The following is an 18,085-nucleotide window of genomic DNA, read 5'->3' as shown; positions in this document are numbered from 1 at the left end:
CCAGTTGGAGCTCAGTTGGAGCTCAGCTGAGCTATATTCGCTTGCTGGGAGAGAGCTTCTCTCTGGCACCATGAGGCTTTGCAGCTCGGGCTATGGGGGAGGGTTCTCACGACTTGGATCCGCAGGTTTTACTTACAGATTTTATGCTGTGTTCTTGGGCATTCCTCCCAATTCAGGTTGGCGTATGATGAGTGGATGGTCTCGTTTGTCCCCCTGCAGTTATTCTGGATCATTTACTAGTTGTTCCTGGTTTTTTGTAGTTGTTCCAGGGGGACTACTTAGCTTCCACTCCTCTCTATGCCGCCATCTTGCCCCGCCTCCTGCCTCTTTACCTTTTTGAGAAATTCCTTTGAGGTACAGAAACTTCTAAGTTTGAGGAGTTCCCATTTATGTATTTTTTCTTTTGTTGCTTGTGCTTTGGGTGTAAAGTCTAGGAAGTGGCTGCCTAATACAAGGTCTTGAAGATGTTTTCCTACATTATCTTCTAGGAGTTTTACAGTAGTTTCTTTTATATTGAGATCTTTCATCCATTTTGAGTTAATTTTTGTGTAAGGTGTGAGGTAGGGGTCCTCTTTCATTCTTTTGGATATGGATATCCAACTCTCCCAGCCCCATTTGTTGAAAAGACCATTATGACCCAGTTCAGTGACTTTGGGGGCCTTATCAAAGATCAGTCGGCCATAGATCTGGGGGTCTATCTCCGAATTCTCAATTCGATTCCATAGATCTATATGTCTATCTTTGTGCCAGTACCATGCTGTTTTGACAACTGTGGCTTTATCATAAGCTTCAAAGTCAGAGAGTGTAAGTCCTCTCACTTGGTTTTTCTTTTTTAGAGTGTCTTTAGCAATTCGAGGCATCTTCCCTTTCCAAATAAATTTGATAACTAGCTTTTCCAAGTCTGCAAAGTAAGTTGTTGGAATTTTGATTGGGATTGCATTGCATCTGTAGATGAGTTTGGGTAGAATTGGCATCTTAATGACATTTAGCCTTCCTATCCATGAACATGGAATATTTTTCCGTATTTTAAGGTCCCCTTCTATTTCTTTTAGTAGAGTTATGTAGTTTTCTTTGTATAGGTCTTTTACATCTTTGGTTAAGTTTATTCCTAGGTACTTGATTTTTTTAGTTGCTATTGAAAATGGTATCTTTTTCTTGAGTGTCTCTTCAGTTTGTTCATTTCTAGCATATAGAAACATTACTGACTTATGTGCATTAATCTTGTATCCCGCTACTTTGCTAAATTTGTTTATTAGCTCTAGTAGCTGTATCGTCGATTTCTTGGGGTTTTGTAGATATAAGATCATATCATCTACAAACAATGATAGTTTTACTTCTTCCTTTCCAATTTGGGTGCCTTTTATTTCTTTGTCTTGCCGGATTGCCCTGGCTAGCACTTCCAGCACAATGTTGAATAACAGTGGTGACAGCGGGCATCCTTGTCTTGTTCCTGATCTCAGGGGAAAGGCTTTCAGTCTCTCACCATTGAGTACTATGCTGGCTGTGGGTTTTTCATATATGCTCTTTAACATATTGAGGAAGTTTCCTTCAATTCCTACCTTTTGAATTGTTTTTATCAAAAATGGATGTTGGATTTTGTCGAATACTTTTTCAGCATCTATTGAGATGATCATTTGATTTTTCCCTTTTGATTTGTTAATGTGTTGTAATACATTGATTGATTTTCTTATGTTGAACCATCCTTGTATGCCTGGAGTGAACCCCACTTGGTCATAGTGTATGATTTTTTTAATGTGTCTTTGGATTCGATTTGCAAGTATTTTGTTGAGGATTTTTGCATCTATATTCATTAGGGAGATTGGCCGGTAGTTTTCCTTTTTTGTAGCATCTTTGCCTGGTTTTGGTATTAGATTGATGTTAGCTTCATAAAATGAGTTAGATAGTGTTCCATTTTCTTTGATGTTTTGAAAGGGGTTAAGTAAGATTGGTGTCAGTTTTTTTTGGGAAGTTTGGTAGAATTCCCCTGTGAAGCCATCTGGCTCTGGGCATTTATTTGTGGGAAGCTTTTTGATGACTGATTGGATCTCTTTGCTTGTGATTGGTTGGTTGAGGTCTTCTGTTTCTTCTCTGGTCAGTCTAGGTTGTTCATATGTTTCCAGGAAATTGTCCATTTCCTCTACATTATCCAGTTTGTTGCCATACAGTTGTTCATAGTATCCTCTTATAATTTTTAAAATTTCTTCGTGATCTGCAGTAATGTCACCTTTCTCATTCATTATTTTGTTTATATGGGTCTTCTCCCTTTTTGATTTTGTCAGTCTAGCCAGGGGCTTGTCAATCTTGTTGATCTTCTCAAAGAACCAACTTTTGGTGTTATTTATCCTCTCTATTGTTTTTTTTTGTTCTCTATGTCATTTATTTCTCCTTTAATCCTTGTTATTTCTTTTCTTCTACTTGGTTTAGGATTGGTTTGCTGTTCATTTTCTAGCTTCTTCAGTTGATCCATTAGTTCTTTGATTTTGGTTCTTTCTTCCTTTTTAATATACGCGTTTAGTGCTGTAAATTTCCCCCTCAGTACTGCTTTTGCTGCATCCCATAGGTTTTGGTATGTTGTGTTCTCATTTTCATTCGTCTCTATATATTTAGTAATTTCTCTTGCTATTTCTTCTTTAACCCACTGGTTGTTTAGGAGTGTGTTGTTTAACCTCCAGGTATTTGTGAATTTTTTAAGTCTCTTAGGGTTATTGACTTCTAATTGTATTCCATTGTGGTCAGAGAATGTGCTTTGAATAATTTCAGTCTTTTTAAATTCATTGAGCCTTGTTTTATGTCCCAGCATGTGATCTATTCTGGAGAAAGTCCCATGAGCACTAGAGAAGTATGTGTATCCTGGTGATTTGGGATGTAATGTTCTAAATATGTCTGTTAAATCCAATTCATTTATCAGATTGTTTAGGTTTTCAACTTCCTTATTGGTCTTCTGTCTGGTTGATCTATCTATAGGAGAGAGTGATGTGTTGAAGTCTCCCACAATTATTGTGGAAACAGCAATTTCTTCCTTTAGTTTTGCCAGTGTTTCTGTCACGTATTTTGTGGCACCTTGATTGGGTGCATAAACATTTATGATTGTTATTTCTTCTTGTTGAGTTGCCCATTTTATTAGTATGTGGTGACCTTCTTTGTCTCTCAAAACATCCCTGCATTTAAAGTCTATTTTATCTGAGATTAATATTGCTACACCTGCTTTCTTTTGGCTGTAGCTGGCATGAAATATTTTTTTCCATTCTTTTACTTTCAATTTCTTTGTGTCCCTGTTCTAGTTTGCTAATGCTGCAGAATTCAAAACACCAGAGATGGATAGGCTTTTACAAAACGAGGGTTTATTTCACTACACAGTTACAGTCTTAAGGCCACGAAGCATCCAAGGTAACACCTCAGCAATCGGGTACCTTCACCGGAGGATGGCCAATGGCATCCGGGAAACCTCTGTTTGCTGGGAAGGCAGCTGGGCGTCTGCTCCAAAGCTCCGGCCTCAAAACGGCTTTCTCCCAGGACTTTCCTCTCTAGCAAGCTTGCTCCTCTTCAAAACATCACTCCCAGCTGCACTCCGTTCCCTCTCTTTGAGTCAGCTCATTTATATAGCTCCACTGATCAAGGCCCACTCCGAATGGGCGGGGCCACGCCTCCATGGGAACACCTCATCAAAGTTATCACCCACAGCTGAGTGGGGCACATTCCAAACAAATCTAACCAGCACCAAAATATCCGCCCCACAAAACTACAAAGACAATGGCATTTGGGGGACACAATACATTCAAACCGGCACAGTCCCTGTGTCTAAGATGAGTCTCTTGTATGCAGCATATTGATGGTTCATTTTTTTTGATCCATTCTGCGAATCTACACCTTTTAATTGGTGAGTTTAATCCATTTACATTCAATGTTATAAACGTGAAGGCATTTCTTGAATCAGCCATCTTATCCTTTGGTTTATGTTTGTCATATATATTTTTCCCCTCTCTCTATTAATATCCTTTTATGTACCCGTACCAAATCTGTTTAGTACTGAACATTTCTCCATGTCGTTCTCTCCTTTCTTTGTTTCTCTATCTGTAGGGCTCTCTTTAGTATCTCCAGTAGGGCAGGTCTCTTGTTAGCAAATTCTCTCAGCATTTGTTTGTCTGTGAAAAATTTAAGCTCTCCCTCAAATTTAAAGGAGAGCTTTGCTGGATAAAGTATTCTTGGTTGGAAATTTTTCTCACTCAGAATTTTAAATATGTCGTGCCACTGCCTTCTTGCCTCCATGGTGGCTGCTGAGTAGGCACTACTTAGTCTTATGCTGTTTCCTTTGTATGTGGTGAATTGCTTTTCTCTTGCTGCTTTCAGAACTTGCTCCTTCTCTTCCGTATTTGACAGTGTGATCAGAATATGTCTCGGAGTGGGTTTATTTGGATTTGTTCTATTTGGAGTTTGCTGGGCATTTATGATTTGTGTATTTATGATGTTTAGAAGATTTGGGAAGTTTTCCCCAACAATTTCTTTGAATACTCTTTCTAGACCTTTACCCTTTTCTTCTCCTTCTGGAACACCAATGAGTCTTATATTTGAACGTTTTATATTATCTATCATATCCCTGATGTCCGTTTCGATTTTTTTGATTTTTTTCCCCATTCTTTCTTTTATGCTTTCATTTTCCATTCTGTCATCTTCCAGGTCACTGATTCGTTGTTCACTTTCCTCTAGTCTTGTACTATGAGTATCCAGAATCTTTTTAATTTGGTCAACAGTTTCTTTAATTTCCATAAGATCATCTGTTTTTTTATTTAGTCTTGCAATGTCTTCTTTATGCTTCTCTAGGGTCTTCTTGATGTCATTTATATCCTGTTCCATGCTCTTCCTGATGTCCTTTATATCCCATGCCATGGTCTCATCATTCATCTTTAGTTCTTTAATTAGTTGCTCTAAGTACTGTATTTCTTCTGATCTTTTGATTTGGGTGGTTGGGCTTGGGTTATCCATATCATCTGGTTTTTTCATATGCTTTAAAATTTTCTGTTGTTTTTGGCCTCTTGGCATTTGCTTAACTTGGTAGGGTTGTTTTAGGATTTGTAGACCAATTGAAATCCTCATCTCTAATTTGTCAGGTCTACAGCTTTGTGGAGTACACTTTCTGTGACTAACCAGCAGGTGGTGTCCATGAGCCACCTGTTCCCCTCAAGCCAGTTCTCCCCCACTTTGCCTCTGTTGTGAGTGGGGGAGTACGTCTTGTGGGGTCCAGTTGGTGTATCAAGCCTGTGTGTGTAGTTGGTGTTGCCCGCTCTGTACAAGGGGCGTGTGTCTGGGCGGTCAGGGAGGGGGGCGGCTCTAACAACCAAATCTCCCTGGTGTTCCTGGAGTTTTAAAGCTTCTGCAATAGTCTAATCCTTCAGTTCAGCCCTGCCACAGTTTGTCTCTGCCACTGACCCACAAGTCCTTGGTATTGGTGTGTGGCCCCTGAGACTTGTGAGTCGGTCCCTCTTCCAGGCCTTGCACCACCTGGTCCTCTGTTGAGAGATGACTGTGCTATGTCACAGGTGAGTGCCGTCCCCTCAGGGTGGTTCTGGGCTGCCGGTCTGTGTAGGGAGGCTCCCAGTCTGCTGAAATGATGTCTGAATGGGGCTTGTTAATTCCCACTGCTCCACCTTCCCAAGTCTGGGACAACCAGCTGAGGGTGCAGGGAAGGCTAATGTCCATGCCCAATTTTGTGGTGTATGTGTGTTATTGTAAGCACTTCCGTCACATTTGGTTGTCTGGGGCAGCTCTGGGCTATGGGGCCGGTGACGGGCAGGAGTGTTTCCTGTCCACCAGGATGATGGCTGTGAGAAGACGCCCCCCTTTTCTTGGGAAGTTGTGGTGTTCAGTGAATTTTCTCAGCCACTGGATTATTGCCTTTTGTCTCAGAGCTCTCTTAGTTCTGCTCTTGTCTTGACCTGCCCAAATTGCAAGTCTTTGAGGCTTTCTGTATTGGGCTTCTTAGAGTAATTGTTTTAGAAAAAGAAAAGAAAAGGGCCCTCCTGGCAGATCTAATGGGTTATTGAAATGCTAAGAGACAAAGCAATTAGGACCTTTAAGGAAAAGTCCAGGGGGCAGAGAGCTCAGTTTTTCTTCGGGATTTGCATATGAGCCTCTGGGCCTGAGCTCTGCCCTTCCCCTTTCTAGGTTCACCAGAACTCTAAAAAGCCTCCACTTTTATTTTTGGGCTTTTCTTGCTGTTTCTTGCTATCCCTAACTCCTCTCTGCTGGGCTGGCTGCTCTCAGATTCTCTGGTGTCTGGTCTCAGTCTATCTATGGTTGGAGTTTGGATCCGTGGAATGAGTTTCCGATAAGAGCTGCCCCTGCAGTTCTCCCTTCTCGTTCCCAGCGCTGACGGCCCCTCCTCCCACGGGACTGAGCCTGGCAGGGAGGGGCGCGGGTCCCCTGGCTGCAAAAACTTACAGATTTCGCTGATCTCAGCAGTTCCACGTTTTCATGAGTGTTGTATGAAGTATGTCCAAAGTCACATTGCTCTGTGGTGTCCAGTCCACACAGTTCCTGGCTTTCTACCTACTTTCCTGGAGGAGTAACTAAAACATGCACCTCACTAATCTGCCATCTTCTGCCTATAATATTTTAAGAACAACTTTAGGAAAATCTAGGTTTTACTTGGTTTCTCCAGATTTGCCTTTGGGGCCCTGCTTGCATGTGGGGCTCTTCTAAGTATCAGTGCAGATCACAATTTTGAATTAATGATCCAATGTAGGATCCAATGTAGTTAGTAAAAAGAAGCACAGTAGTCCGACATTTTACCTGTCCCAATGTATGTTAGCATCCCAGACACCCCTCTGTTTACTTTTTAGACAGTTTTGTTCACACGACATACATTGTATCCTAATTAAACAAACAATGGTTCCCTGAATAATCACAAAGTTATGCATTCATGAACACTATCTATATAAGGACATTTCCATTTCCTACACAAAGAAAGAGGAAGAGACAGAAAAAATAAAAAGAAAAAAGAAAAGAAAGAAAAAAAAAGACAACTAACAAGCAACAAAGAAAAAATAAAATTGAAATAAAATACAATAAAAAAGTCAGACACCACCACCAACACTAAGAATCCTATACCTCTCCCTTATATCCCCCTCTTACAGACATTTAGCTTTGGTATACTGCCTTTGTTACAATTAATGTAAGCATATTACAATGTTACTGTTAACTGTAGACTCTAGTTTGCATTGATTGTATTTTTCCCCAGTACCACCCCATTTTTAACACCTTGCAAAGTTGACATTCATTTGTTCCCCCTCATGTAAAAACATATTTGTACATTTAATCACAATCATTGAACATTCTTGGTTTCACTAAGTTATACAGTCCCAGTCTTTATCTCCTATCTTTCCTTCTGGTGTCCTACATGCCCCTAACCTTCCTCTTTCAACCATATTCACAGTCATCTCTGTTCAGTGAACTTATATTATTATGCTACCATCACCCAATATTGTGCTCTAAACTACTCTCTCCTATGTTTTCCTATCTGCCTGTGGTGCTCCCTTTAGTATTTCCTGTAGAGCAGGTATCTTGTTCCCAAATTCTCTCAGTGTCTGTCAGAGAATATTTTGAACTCTCCCTCATTTTTGAAGGACAGATTTGCTGGATATAGAATTATTGGTTGGCAGTTTTTCCCCTTCAGTATCTTAAATGCAGCATGCCACTGCCTGCTCATCTCCATGGTTTCTACTGAGAATCCGCACATAGTCTTATTGAGCTTTCCTTGTATGTGATGGATCACTTCTCTCTTGCTGCTTTCAGAATTCTCTCTTTGTCATTTAAATTTGATAATCTGATTATTGAGTATCTTGGAATAGGTCTGTTCAGATCTCTTCTGTTTGGGGTATGCTGTGCTTCTTGGATCTGTAGTTTTATGTCTTTCATAAGAGATGGGAAATTTTCAGTGATTATTTCCTCCATTATTGTTTCTGCCCCTTTTCCCTTCTCTTCTTCTGTGACACCTATGACACATAAATTGATGCATTTCATGTTGTCACTCATTTCCCTGAGATGCTGCTCATATTTTTCCATTCTTTTCCCTATCTGTTCTTTTGTGTGTAGATTTCAGATGTCCTGTCCTCTAGCTCATGAATCTTTTCTTCTGCCTCTTCAAATCTGCTGTTGTATGTCTCTATTGTGTTTTCCATCTCTTGTATTGTCCCTTTCATTCCCATAAGTTCTGCCAATCATTTTTTCAAACTTTTGAATTCTTCCTTATGTTTGCCCAATGCATTCTTTATATCCTTCATCTCTTTTGCCATATCTTCCTCAACTCATTGATTTGGTTTTTGGATTGATTTAAGAGGTTTGATTAATAATTAGTTGTTTCAAGTTCTGTATCTCAGTTGAAGAGTAAGTTTGTTCCTTTGACTGGGCTGTATCTTCACTTTTCCTAATGTGACTCATAATTTTTTGTTGCCTAGGCATCTAGTTTTCTTGATTACTGCAATCAAATTTTCCCAGACCAGATGGACCTGGAGGAGGAGTTGTCATCAGTAGCAAGTTTCCCTGAGGAGCAGGTTGTCAGATTTCCCTGTGAGTCTTCTAGACTCAGTGCTTTTCCTATCCTGTCCAGCAGGTGTCACTTTTCAGCCCACAGCTCCCCACTGGTATAAGAAAATGCAGTCTCTTTAATTCTCAGCAGGCCGTATCCTAGCCAGGGGCTGAAGGTCTCAGATGCCAAGCTTATGTTGTTTCTGTGTTGTTTTTTTTTTTTTTCCCCAGGCTCTGGGATCTGAATTCTCTAAGGGAGGGCAGCCATTTGAGTTGGGCCCCATCCCCATTTTCTTAGGGACGGCGCACCCTTTAGGGAGTTATCTTCTACATTTGAGTTCCTCCTTTATCTCTCTGACTCTGTTAACTCTACTCTTGCGTGAGTCAGTGCTGAAAGGCCTGAGGCTTTCTCTATTGAGCTGCTTAGAATGAGAGAGGAAAAAAAGGAAAAAGAGCAAAACCCCTTTTCAGAGCTAGTCCCCAGCCCCCAGCTTTGCTGGTTGACAGGTGTTGGCACGCAGTTGTATGTGCCCCTTTTCTTGAGACACAGCTGTTTCCCAGTATTCTGAGCTTAGTGGTCTCCAAAAGCCTGTGTTTGATTTCTTTTATTTATTTATTATTTATTTATTTATTTATTTGTTTATTTTCTGTCGGCCCTGCCTCCTCTCTGCCAGTAGGATCCTCAGATTCCTTTCCTATTTGCTCCAAGTTTATCTGTGCTTATAGCTTGAATTCAGTAGTCCAAATTTGTTAAATAAAACTGCAGTTGGAGCTTGGTTGAACTACTTGCCCTTACTCCAGGTAACCAGCTTCTTTTTTCCAGAGGGAAGTATGTCAGCTTAGCCTGCCATGCTGGTGGGGGAGAGGCATCAGCTCTGCAGTTTGGGGAGGTTTACTTAAAATTCAGTGCTGCGATCTCAGCCATTCCATCCATTCCAGACTGGTGAATGATGTGTGTCCAGTCACAGATGTCCCCCACCAGTTGTTATAGACTATTTACTCGTTGATTCTATTTACTAGTTTCTCTAGAGGACTAACTAAACTCTACACCCCTCTGTGCTGCCATCTTAACATTACCGATTTTTGAGTGTTGATCTTGTACCCCACCACTTCGCTAAACTTGTTTGTTAGCTCTAGTAGCTTTGTTGTAGATTTTTTGGGATTTTCTATATAGTGTCATGTCATCTGCAAATAGTGAAAGTTTTATTTCTTCCTTTCCAATTTGAATGCCTTTTATTTCTTTTTCCTGTTGAATTGCTCTGAATAGATCTTCTAGCATAATGTCGAATACTAATGGTGACAGTGGGTATCCTTGTCTTCTTCCAGATCTTACAGGGAAAGTTGACAGTCTTTCACCATTGACTAGGATGTTAGCAGTGGGTTTTTCACATATGCCCTTTATCATGTTGAGGAAATTTCCTTCTATCCTATTTTTCAAAATGTTGTTATCAATAAGGGATGATAAAAGGGATTTTGTCAAATACCTTTTCTGCATCAATTGAGATGATCATGTGTTTTTTCTCCTCCTTTTTTTTTAATGTGGTATATTACATTAATTGATTTCCTTATGTGGAACTGCCCTTGCATACCTAGGATAAATCCCACTTGATTATGGTGTATAATTCTTTTAATGTGGTGTTGCGTTCAATTTGCTAACATTTTGTTGAGGGTTTTTGCATCTATATTCATAAAAGAAATTGATCTATGATTTATTCTCTGGTAGTATCTTTATCTGGCTTTGGTATTAGGGTGATGTTGGCCTCACAGGAGTTAGGCAGTGTTCCCTTCTCTTCAATTTTTGGAAGAGTTTGAACAAGATTGGTATTAAAATTACACCACTAATATGACTCATTACTTTATTCTTCTGAGATATAATTCCTAATACTATTTTTTCAACTAGAAATTTGAAGTTTATTGCCTTGAGAGTGAGATATAAGGATGCATAAGAATTTTATATTGCTTTAAACCATCAACTTATACAGTCCTCCTCCCTGTCTAGGATTTAAGATGAAGCTTCTCTTATTGTGGGAGATATATTTGAAATGAGTGAAATGCAAATTTTTAAGTAAAATTTATATGCAGTTTAATTCTTACTTTTGCTGCACATATCTATGGGTTTTGAAAGATACATATAATTATGTAACAACCATCACAATAAGGATATAGACCTGTTCTATAGCCACACCCCATTCTCTCATGCCCCTTTATAAGTTATTCCCTTTCTCTGCTCCAGCTCTTGACAACCACTGATTTGTTCTCTTTTCCCATAATTTTCCTTCTCAAAATACCATATGTATGTAGAATCCTACAGTAGTTAACTATTGTGTGCCTTGTTTCATTTAGCATAACTATTAAGTGTGACTTCTTTCATTTAGCATAATGCATTTGAGATTTATCTATATTGTAGCATGTATCAACAGTTTTTTTTTTTCTTTCTTTTGTTATTGCTGAGTAGTAGAATACTGCATAGATGTACCATGGTTTGTTTACTGCTTTCATCAGCTGAAGGGCATTCCTGTTGCCAGTTTTTGGCAACACAGTAATGAATAAAGATGTTACAAATATTCATATACAGGTTTTTGGATAAACATAAGTTTTCATTTCTCTTGAGTAAATACCTAGGTATATCTTTGCTGGGTCTTATATTCATATGGCCTGCCAACTGTTTTCCACAATGACTATACCACTTTACATTTCTCACAACCATGTCTGAGAGTTCTAGTTGCATACCTTCCACAGCACTTGGCTTTGTTATTTTGTTTTGTTTTCCATTCTAATAGGTATGTAGTGGTAGCTCATTATGATTTTAATTTGCATTTCCTTAATGACTGGAGGTACTAAGATTATGATATTTGTATGTTACAGGTAAAAATTGGGAAAGAAAATGTCTAGCATTTATAAGATCTTTAACCATTGGCAAAGTTTTTTGTGTCATCCTCATTATCATAATCCTGGTTGCAACTATCATTACACTTTCTGTTCTCTTGTCAGGTAAGTTACTTTTTCTTCAAATTTATCATATTCTCCTTTATATTATCAAGAAAGATATATTGAGCTCCATTATGTTCCAGGCACTGTGTCAAGGGCTTGAGATATATCAGTGAACAAAACACACAGAAAGCCCTGGCTTCTTGGAGCTTACACTCCAGCAAGAAGACACAGGTAATGACACTTAATAAAGAAGGGTAGGGGTGAAAGAGCTGTCAGGGACACATAGGGTGGCCAGGGTAAGCGTCCATGAAAACTTGAACGTTTGTCAGATTCTCAAAGAAGATGAAGGGCTTATCCATGTGGCTACCTGGGAAATCATTCCAGCCAGAGGAAACAAGTAGAGCAAAATGCCTAAAGGAAGAATCTGCCTGGCTTGTTTGAGAAATAGCAAGGAGGCTGGGGTGTCTAAAACAAAGTGAGGAAAGAGAAAAATAAAAGGATGGGCGGTTGGAAAGGTAATGGGGCTTTCACTTTGAGTGCAGTAGGGGAAGATTAGAAGCTTGTGGGAGAGGAATGGCATGATCAGACTTTCTTTTTCCAGCAATCATTCTGACTGTTATGCTGAGAATAGACTGTTAGGGACAAGAGTAGAAGCAGGTACGGCCCTCTGATAGTGATCTATAGGGGAGTTGATGAGTTCTTGGACTTGAGAATAACAGTGAACATGGGGCAGGGTGGTTAGTTTCTGGATGTTTTGAAAGTTGAGCCAAGATATTCATGTCAGATTGAATATGAAGTTTGAGAATGAAGAGCCAAAGATTCCTCTAGTGGTTTTCTCGAGTGGTGGGAAGAATGTTGTTGCCGTGTCCTGAGGCAAGAAAGGCTGTGGGTTGAAGAAGTTTTGTGGAAGGATCAGGAGTTCCATCTATGAAGCTATCCTCTGACATGTCCCAATCAGAATTGTCACTTAATTAAAGCAATACTCACATGAAAGACACCTCTGTCTGAAATGATATCAGGCATATCCTCTCTGACTTTCAGAGTCTTCACCTTCTGTTAAACTGTTAAGAAATGCAGAGAATACAAGATAACTATATAGTCTTAAAATTTGTGAACTTTTGTATATAGAGACAAAGGTACTCAGCATTGCTTGGCACAATTAAAGATTATGCAGGAACAGATGACTTATACACAGTGGTAAGTAACTGTTATGTGTATTCTGATTAAATTAGTGGTCTTCAAAAGAGTAGTCATAAAACATGACAAAACATATAAGAAAACTAAGATTACCCTTGCAAATTATTCTATTATCTTCTAAACCTTTAAATTGATTTAATGGCACAAATGATATAATTTTCTGCAACATTGTATATATTTAATTTTTAAATTTGATCTGCTGAATTGTCCTTTAAATGTACTATAATCTGAATACTTTTGTGATTGATACTGTCATTCATTTGAAAAAGCATGCATAAAAATTTTCTTCATATTGGAAAATTCACTTTATTCTTTTTCTTCTTAAATGCATGTTTATATTATATCTCTACTTATTACAGAGTAATATGTGATATTACAATGGATGTCTTTGTATCCTTAAAAGTTGTTTATCTTTTCCAGTTTAATATTTTTTCATTTTTTTCTGCTATAAAATAAGTATAAAGACTGAAAATTTAATTTCATAAAATATCTTGTGATTACAAGAATCTGTTGAATAATTTCTTCAGGATTAAGCTAGAAATGCAATTTTAGTAAGGTTCAATTATTCAAAGCAACTTAAATATGTTACACATTTTTGAAAATTATAAAAAGATGAATTAATTAATCTGTATGATGCTTCTCAATAATTTGTCTGAATGCAGTGTAATGTATAGCTAAAGTATGAATTAGTTATTAATTGGGGAGTATGATAAAATGCATGCTATTTATTTGTAAATCCCTACACATAAGTGTATTTAACTTTGGTAATTGGGTTTTGGAGGTCATTAGACTCCTGTATAAAAGTTCAGAGAATACCATTAATGAAGTTAGTCATCATGATGAATATTTTCCCGGGAATTTAAGGAAAGAGAGTGGTCTAAGCTACTAATCCCCTACACTCTCAACAAAAACCTTTATTGGTCCAGCAGTTAGTATATAGTTTCATTTTTTCTTAGTGGAAGAACCTATTAAACATTTTATGTGATGAAATAAGATGAGGATTGACCATAGTTGAGGTAAATATGTCATGATGTGATTTGATAACTACCTCAGTGAATAATGCATATGAGTCTAAAAAAAAGGCAGGTAAGTGTTTTGCCAACAGGTTTCATTCAGTGTAACCTGAAACATTAGGTAATCCCTGAAAACTGTTCAGCAATAATAACCCTTACTGCTTTGGCTATTCTAATTTGCTTTTTCTTCCCCCCAATGACTCACCCCAGGGATGAGGATTAGGAATAGTCATAAAGAATTGGTTATCTTTAAAAAAGGGAAATAAAGACCATCTTTTTTCTTTCAGTATTTCTTACCAACCTCTTTTTTGCTTTGTTCTCACTAGGCCTTCCAAAAAGCAATATATTTCTTTTCTTGGATGTTAAGGGAGGAAAAGGTGAGGTCATGAAACAAAAATGTCTGAAACATTGCTGGTTTCAGAACATCTAACAAGGACCAAAATACTTCTCATATATATTAACACAAATGCATGTAAAACAGAAAAATTCAGGAAGGTCTTGATAGTATTTATGATACACAAAACAATATTTTGAATTGTGTTCTGTTTTTGCAACTGAACCACAAAATGCACCACAGTAAAATCCAGGACAGGTAGGGATTGGCCTTTCTTTTGTCAAGGAAAGAGGAGCTGATATAAATGAGGATGTGTGGAAAGAAAACCTACATGGTACTGAAGAAGTTAAAGCTGTGAAAACTGACTTCCTTAAGACCATTCCTGCCATGTGCCCCTTGGGAAGTCGGGTCACAGGTACCCAGCCTGAAGACCACTGGACTGATGATTGTGTGCTTAGGATAAAACTTAGTGATGAGTTAGAAAGGCAACAATCGAACGCACATCCTTCCTTATTGACTTTAGATGAGAAGTAGATAAACGAATAAAAGAGATAAGAAAAATCATTTATTATAATTCATTGTGATTGTTTAACTTTTCTTATTTTAGAGAGAAAAGTAGAACTCATCTTAGGGCTCCATAAGCATGCTGTCTGTCCCCAAGGCTGGATTGGCTATGGAGAGAAGTGTTTCTATTTTTCTGATGACACCAGGAATTGGACATTCAGCCAAACTTTCTGTGAATCACTGGGAGCTGATCTTGCTCATTTTGAAACTCTAGAGGAACTGGTAAGAAATGTTTTGGGATCGGATCGTGTTCTTTTCAGACACTTAGCCCTCTGAGGGGGGACTGCAGAGGTTAAACTGAAGCCTGAAGAAGGGTCCCAGTTGAGGCAGACTTTGGGACATGGGTCACTGTAGTATCTAACATTTGTTGAGTGTACATTATTTGCTTGAATCCTGTGAGACATTTTAAAGAAATTACCTCATGTAATCTCCATAGATAATCTGCAGGATTGGATGTATTGTTACTGTTCTACTAATAAGTAGTGTAATCCTTATAATTTATCATCCAAAATGGGACGCTTTGGGGAATGAGAGAGGACACTATTAATTAATGTGATGTGGGAATAACAGATATAAAATGAGACTTTCCAGACAAACTTGATCACTTTAAATAAGGTAGCTAAGGATCAGAGATGTTAAATGACTTAAACTAGAATTGGGGATTAGTCTAGCTCCAAAATATATGCTCTGACTCACACCATGCTGCCATTCAGACAGAGAAGGCTGTAAGGAAGGAAGACTCGAGTAATAGGAGAGAAAGAGATATTATTTTCATTGCTTTTGTTTTTTAACAGAATTTCCTGAAAAGATACAAAGGCCCTTCTGACCATTGGATTGGCCTTAGCAGGGAATCATCATATCACATCTGGAAATGGACAGATGGCACTGAATATAATAGCTCGTACGTTTTGAGACTGTCTGTGTGTGATTGTATGTATGCGTTGTGTTTATGAGAAAAGAAATTTAATAACATGGAAAGCTTACCACAATATCAGGTAGGATATGTGAATCTTTTCTCTTTCTTCCATTTAGTAGGTGTGCCTTTGGAAAAACTTTACGTACTGTGATTTCGGTTGAAATCGTTGGCATGATGATGACACTTGACATAGATCTTGAGCTTTCATCCACTCATTACAAACTTTCCCTATTTATATGAAATCCCTATTTAGAATGCAGAGACAACAACTGAGGCACAGCAAATGTGTTAAAATCCTAGGAAACCACTGGAGAAATGACATATTCAAGAATCTTAACTCCACTCTTCTGTTACATCCATTTATAAAGGGAAGGTTACCAGGAGCCCTATGGAATTGTCTTCCAAGGTTTTGTCACCAGGAGGGACATAGTAATAGTTGTGAATATTCCTGCGAGATAATTTGAATATAGCTAGTACATTCTAGTTGAAGGAACCAGTCAACTTCATCAATCAAAGCCAAGACCTTTTCAGAATTTACTAGCAAGTAATTAGTATTTTTGCACATTTATGAAGCAATTTAGGAGACTGAAAATAATCTTCACAGATGGCCACTAATGGTTGACATCCACTTGGGTATAAGAGCAAATATTAGTTGAATGCCTAGCCCACAACATAAGGGTTGCTACTGAGGAGTAATTTACCTCTGATATTCAAGCAGTGACCTTGAGCATGTAAAAGGAACTGGATAAAGCAATGGTGTGTCATATTAAGAAGCCATATTAATGACAGATATTTGCTATTCTCTTGTTGACCACAAAAAAAAATCTCGGGTGAGGGTGTTGAAGATTATAATGGGGGAGGGAATGTTGACATCCAAGTTGTGGATATTTACTATTTTTGTATTTGGTTTTAGGTTTGTTATCAAAGGAGTTGGGGAACGTGCCTTCCTGAATGATAATGGAGTCAGTAGTGCTAGGACCTACACAGATAGGAAATGGATTTGTAACAAGTTAAACAGTTAAGCCAAGAAGTTTTAAATTGCATCAAGGTGTTGATAAGGAATTTCCCAAAACACATAGGAGAGATGCATTGTAATTTGTTATATACAGTTGCTGGTCAATGTTTTTGTTATTGTACAAAAAATACTACCAATATATATTTATAGTATCTGTTGACAGCAAAGATGCAAATTATCTCAGAGTGGTATAATACAGGGATTTGGAAAATCATGATTCTAAATTAGGTGATTAGATATGAGTTGGTTCTTATCTCTTTATCCCAGAGTATAAGTTTCAGTGAATCCCAACTCTATGATCGGATATAAAATTTGCTAAAATACCTTTTCCTATACAGACTGTCCTTATTTTTACAGTCCTTATGTGGGTCCATAAAAATACCAGGCTCAGCTGAAACCACGCAAAACAATTTTAATAATCAATAAGAAAAATCATCATTATGTTGTGACTTAAAAAGTTTTTGTGAACGCACACAACACTCTTACCATCAGTTACAAATATCTAAGGATATTTTTAAAAATACAAAACCTAATATATTTAATGCACTATGATTTAAAACATTAGAAATGTTGAGAATTAAAGTGTTTCATTTCTTGATAAAAAAAGCTCGCCAAGAGAAGTTTGAACAGTACTTGGCTTCTCTTTCTTGTATATGCTTCTGTACAGAGGGAACATCTTTTCTATGACTTGGTGAATTGTGGCATTGCTTTCTGTATTTGGATCTGCTTCTAAGATTTTATCTTGTGCTTTCAATGTCATGTAGTATATGCAAGAGTCATGTGAAGTTTCTTGCCGGTGTCTGTTCTCCTGGGACATCTTCATCATTTTGCGACAACAACTTTCTTCATTTATGTCAGTAGTTGCCCATACCAGAGTCTCTCAAACATCAGTAATACCAACGTCCCCACAGTCAGCTATTTCTTCTATGTCTCTTTTGTGCTCAATTGGATATCACTTCCAGAAGTAGCACTTTCGTTCCTTTGGTGCACTTTCGTTATTTGTTGGCTAATTCCCTCTTTCTGTGATCGATACTTTTGTAAAATGCCACATAGGTTTATCACTGGGGGCAAAGGAGGCAACCCAACTGCACACTTCGCTTCTTTTCATGAACTGAGTAATGGATGTGCAGTAACCAGTGCCAGGCAGCCTTGGAATAAGTGATGTGCTTGGTGCTGCCATGTTGAGCTTCTGTGATCTTTGTAGTGATTTGTGCACTAAAGATCCAGCAGCAAAGTTGTGACTAATGCAAATACTCACTTAAAGCAGTTAGTATACTCTAGTAACTGAAATTTGAACCACGTTGTTGGAGACAGGTTGTAATTGAAATACCTGGTTTCAGAACTGAACAGGGTCAGGACTACTGTATTTTAAATATTGAATTCTCATACCTGAAGACAAACCTCATTCTTTATTTTACCATTTATTGGATTTAGAATCCTTCCTTTTTTCATAGAATAAATCACAGACGATTAACTACTTGAATTATTTGAGCATCTAGTACCTAATCTTAATGACAGTTTATATACTGTTGAGCTTTAGATTCAAAATGTTTTAACTTTTTATAATATCAGCTACACTGTACTGATGATTCCCA

The 18,085-nt window shown here is 38.0% G+C and overlaps 1 protein-coding gene across 9 annotated transcripts in view; it reads left to right on the top strand.

The window, feature by feature from the left end:
• LOC119543025 (C-type lectin domain family 2 member D11-like) overlaps nucleotides 1-18,085 on the top strand; it is a 52,915-nt gene that overhangs the window by 11,418 nt on the left and 23,412 nt on the right. For 6 of the 9 annotated variants that reach the window (XR_005218511.1, XM_037847603.1, XM_037847606.1 and 3 more), the window contains exons 2-4: nucleotides 11,386-11,511; nucleotides 14,603-14,781; nucleotides 15,354-15,460. Coding sequence is in view for 8 of the 9 variants with exons in the window: in XM_037847603.1 (XP_037703531.1) it covers nucleotides 11,386-11,511; nucleotides 14,603-14,781; nucleotides 15,354-15,460 (412 nt within the window). In the remaining variant the exon portion in view is untranslated. Of the gene's footprint in view, nucleotides 1-11,385; nucleotides 11,512-14,602; nucleotides 14,782-15,353; nucleotides 15,555-16,388; nucleotides 16,493-18,085 lie in introns of those variants that run through there. The other 3 variants (XM_037847601.1, XM_037847608.1, XM_037847602.1) reach the window with 2 other exon arrangements.

Source organism: Choloepus didactylus, chromosome 8 (genome assembly GCF_015220235.1).
Source record: "Choloepus didactylus isolate mChoDid1 chromosome 8, mChoDid1.pri, whole genome shotgun sequence".
NCBI lineage: Eukaryota > Metazoa > Chordata > Mammalia > Pilosa > Megalonychidae > Choloepus > Choloepus didactylus.
This window is presented reverse-complemented; position numbering and strand designations above follow the sequence as displayed.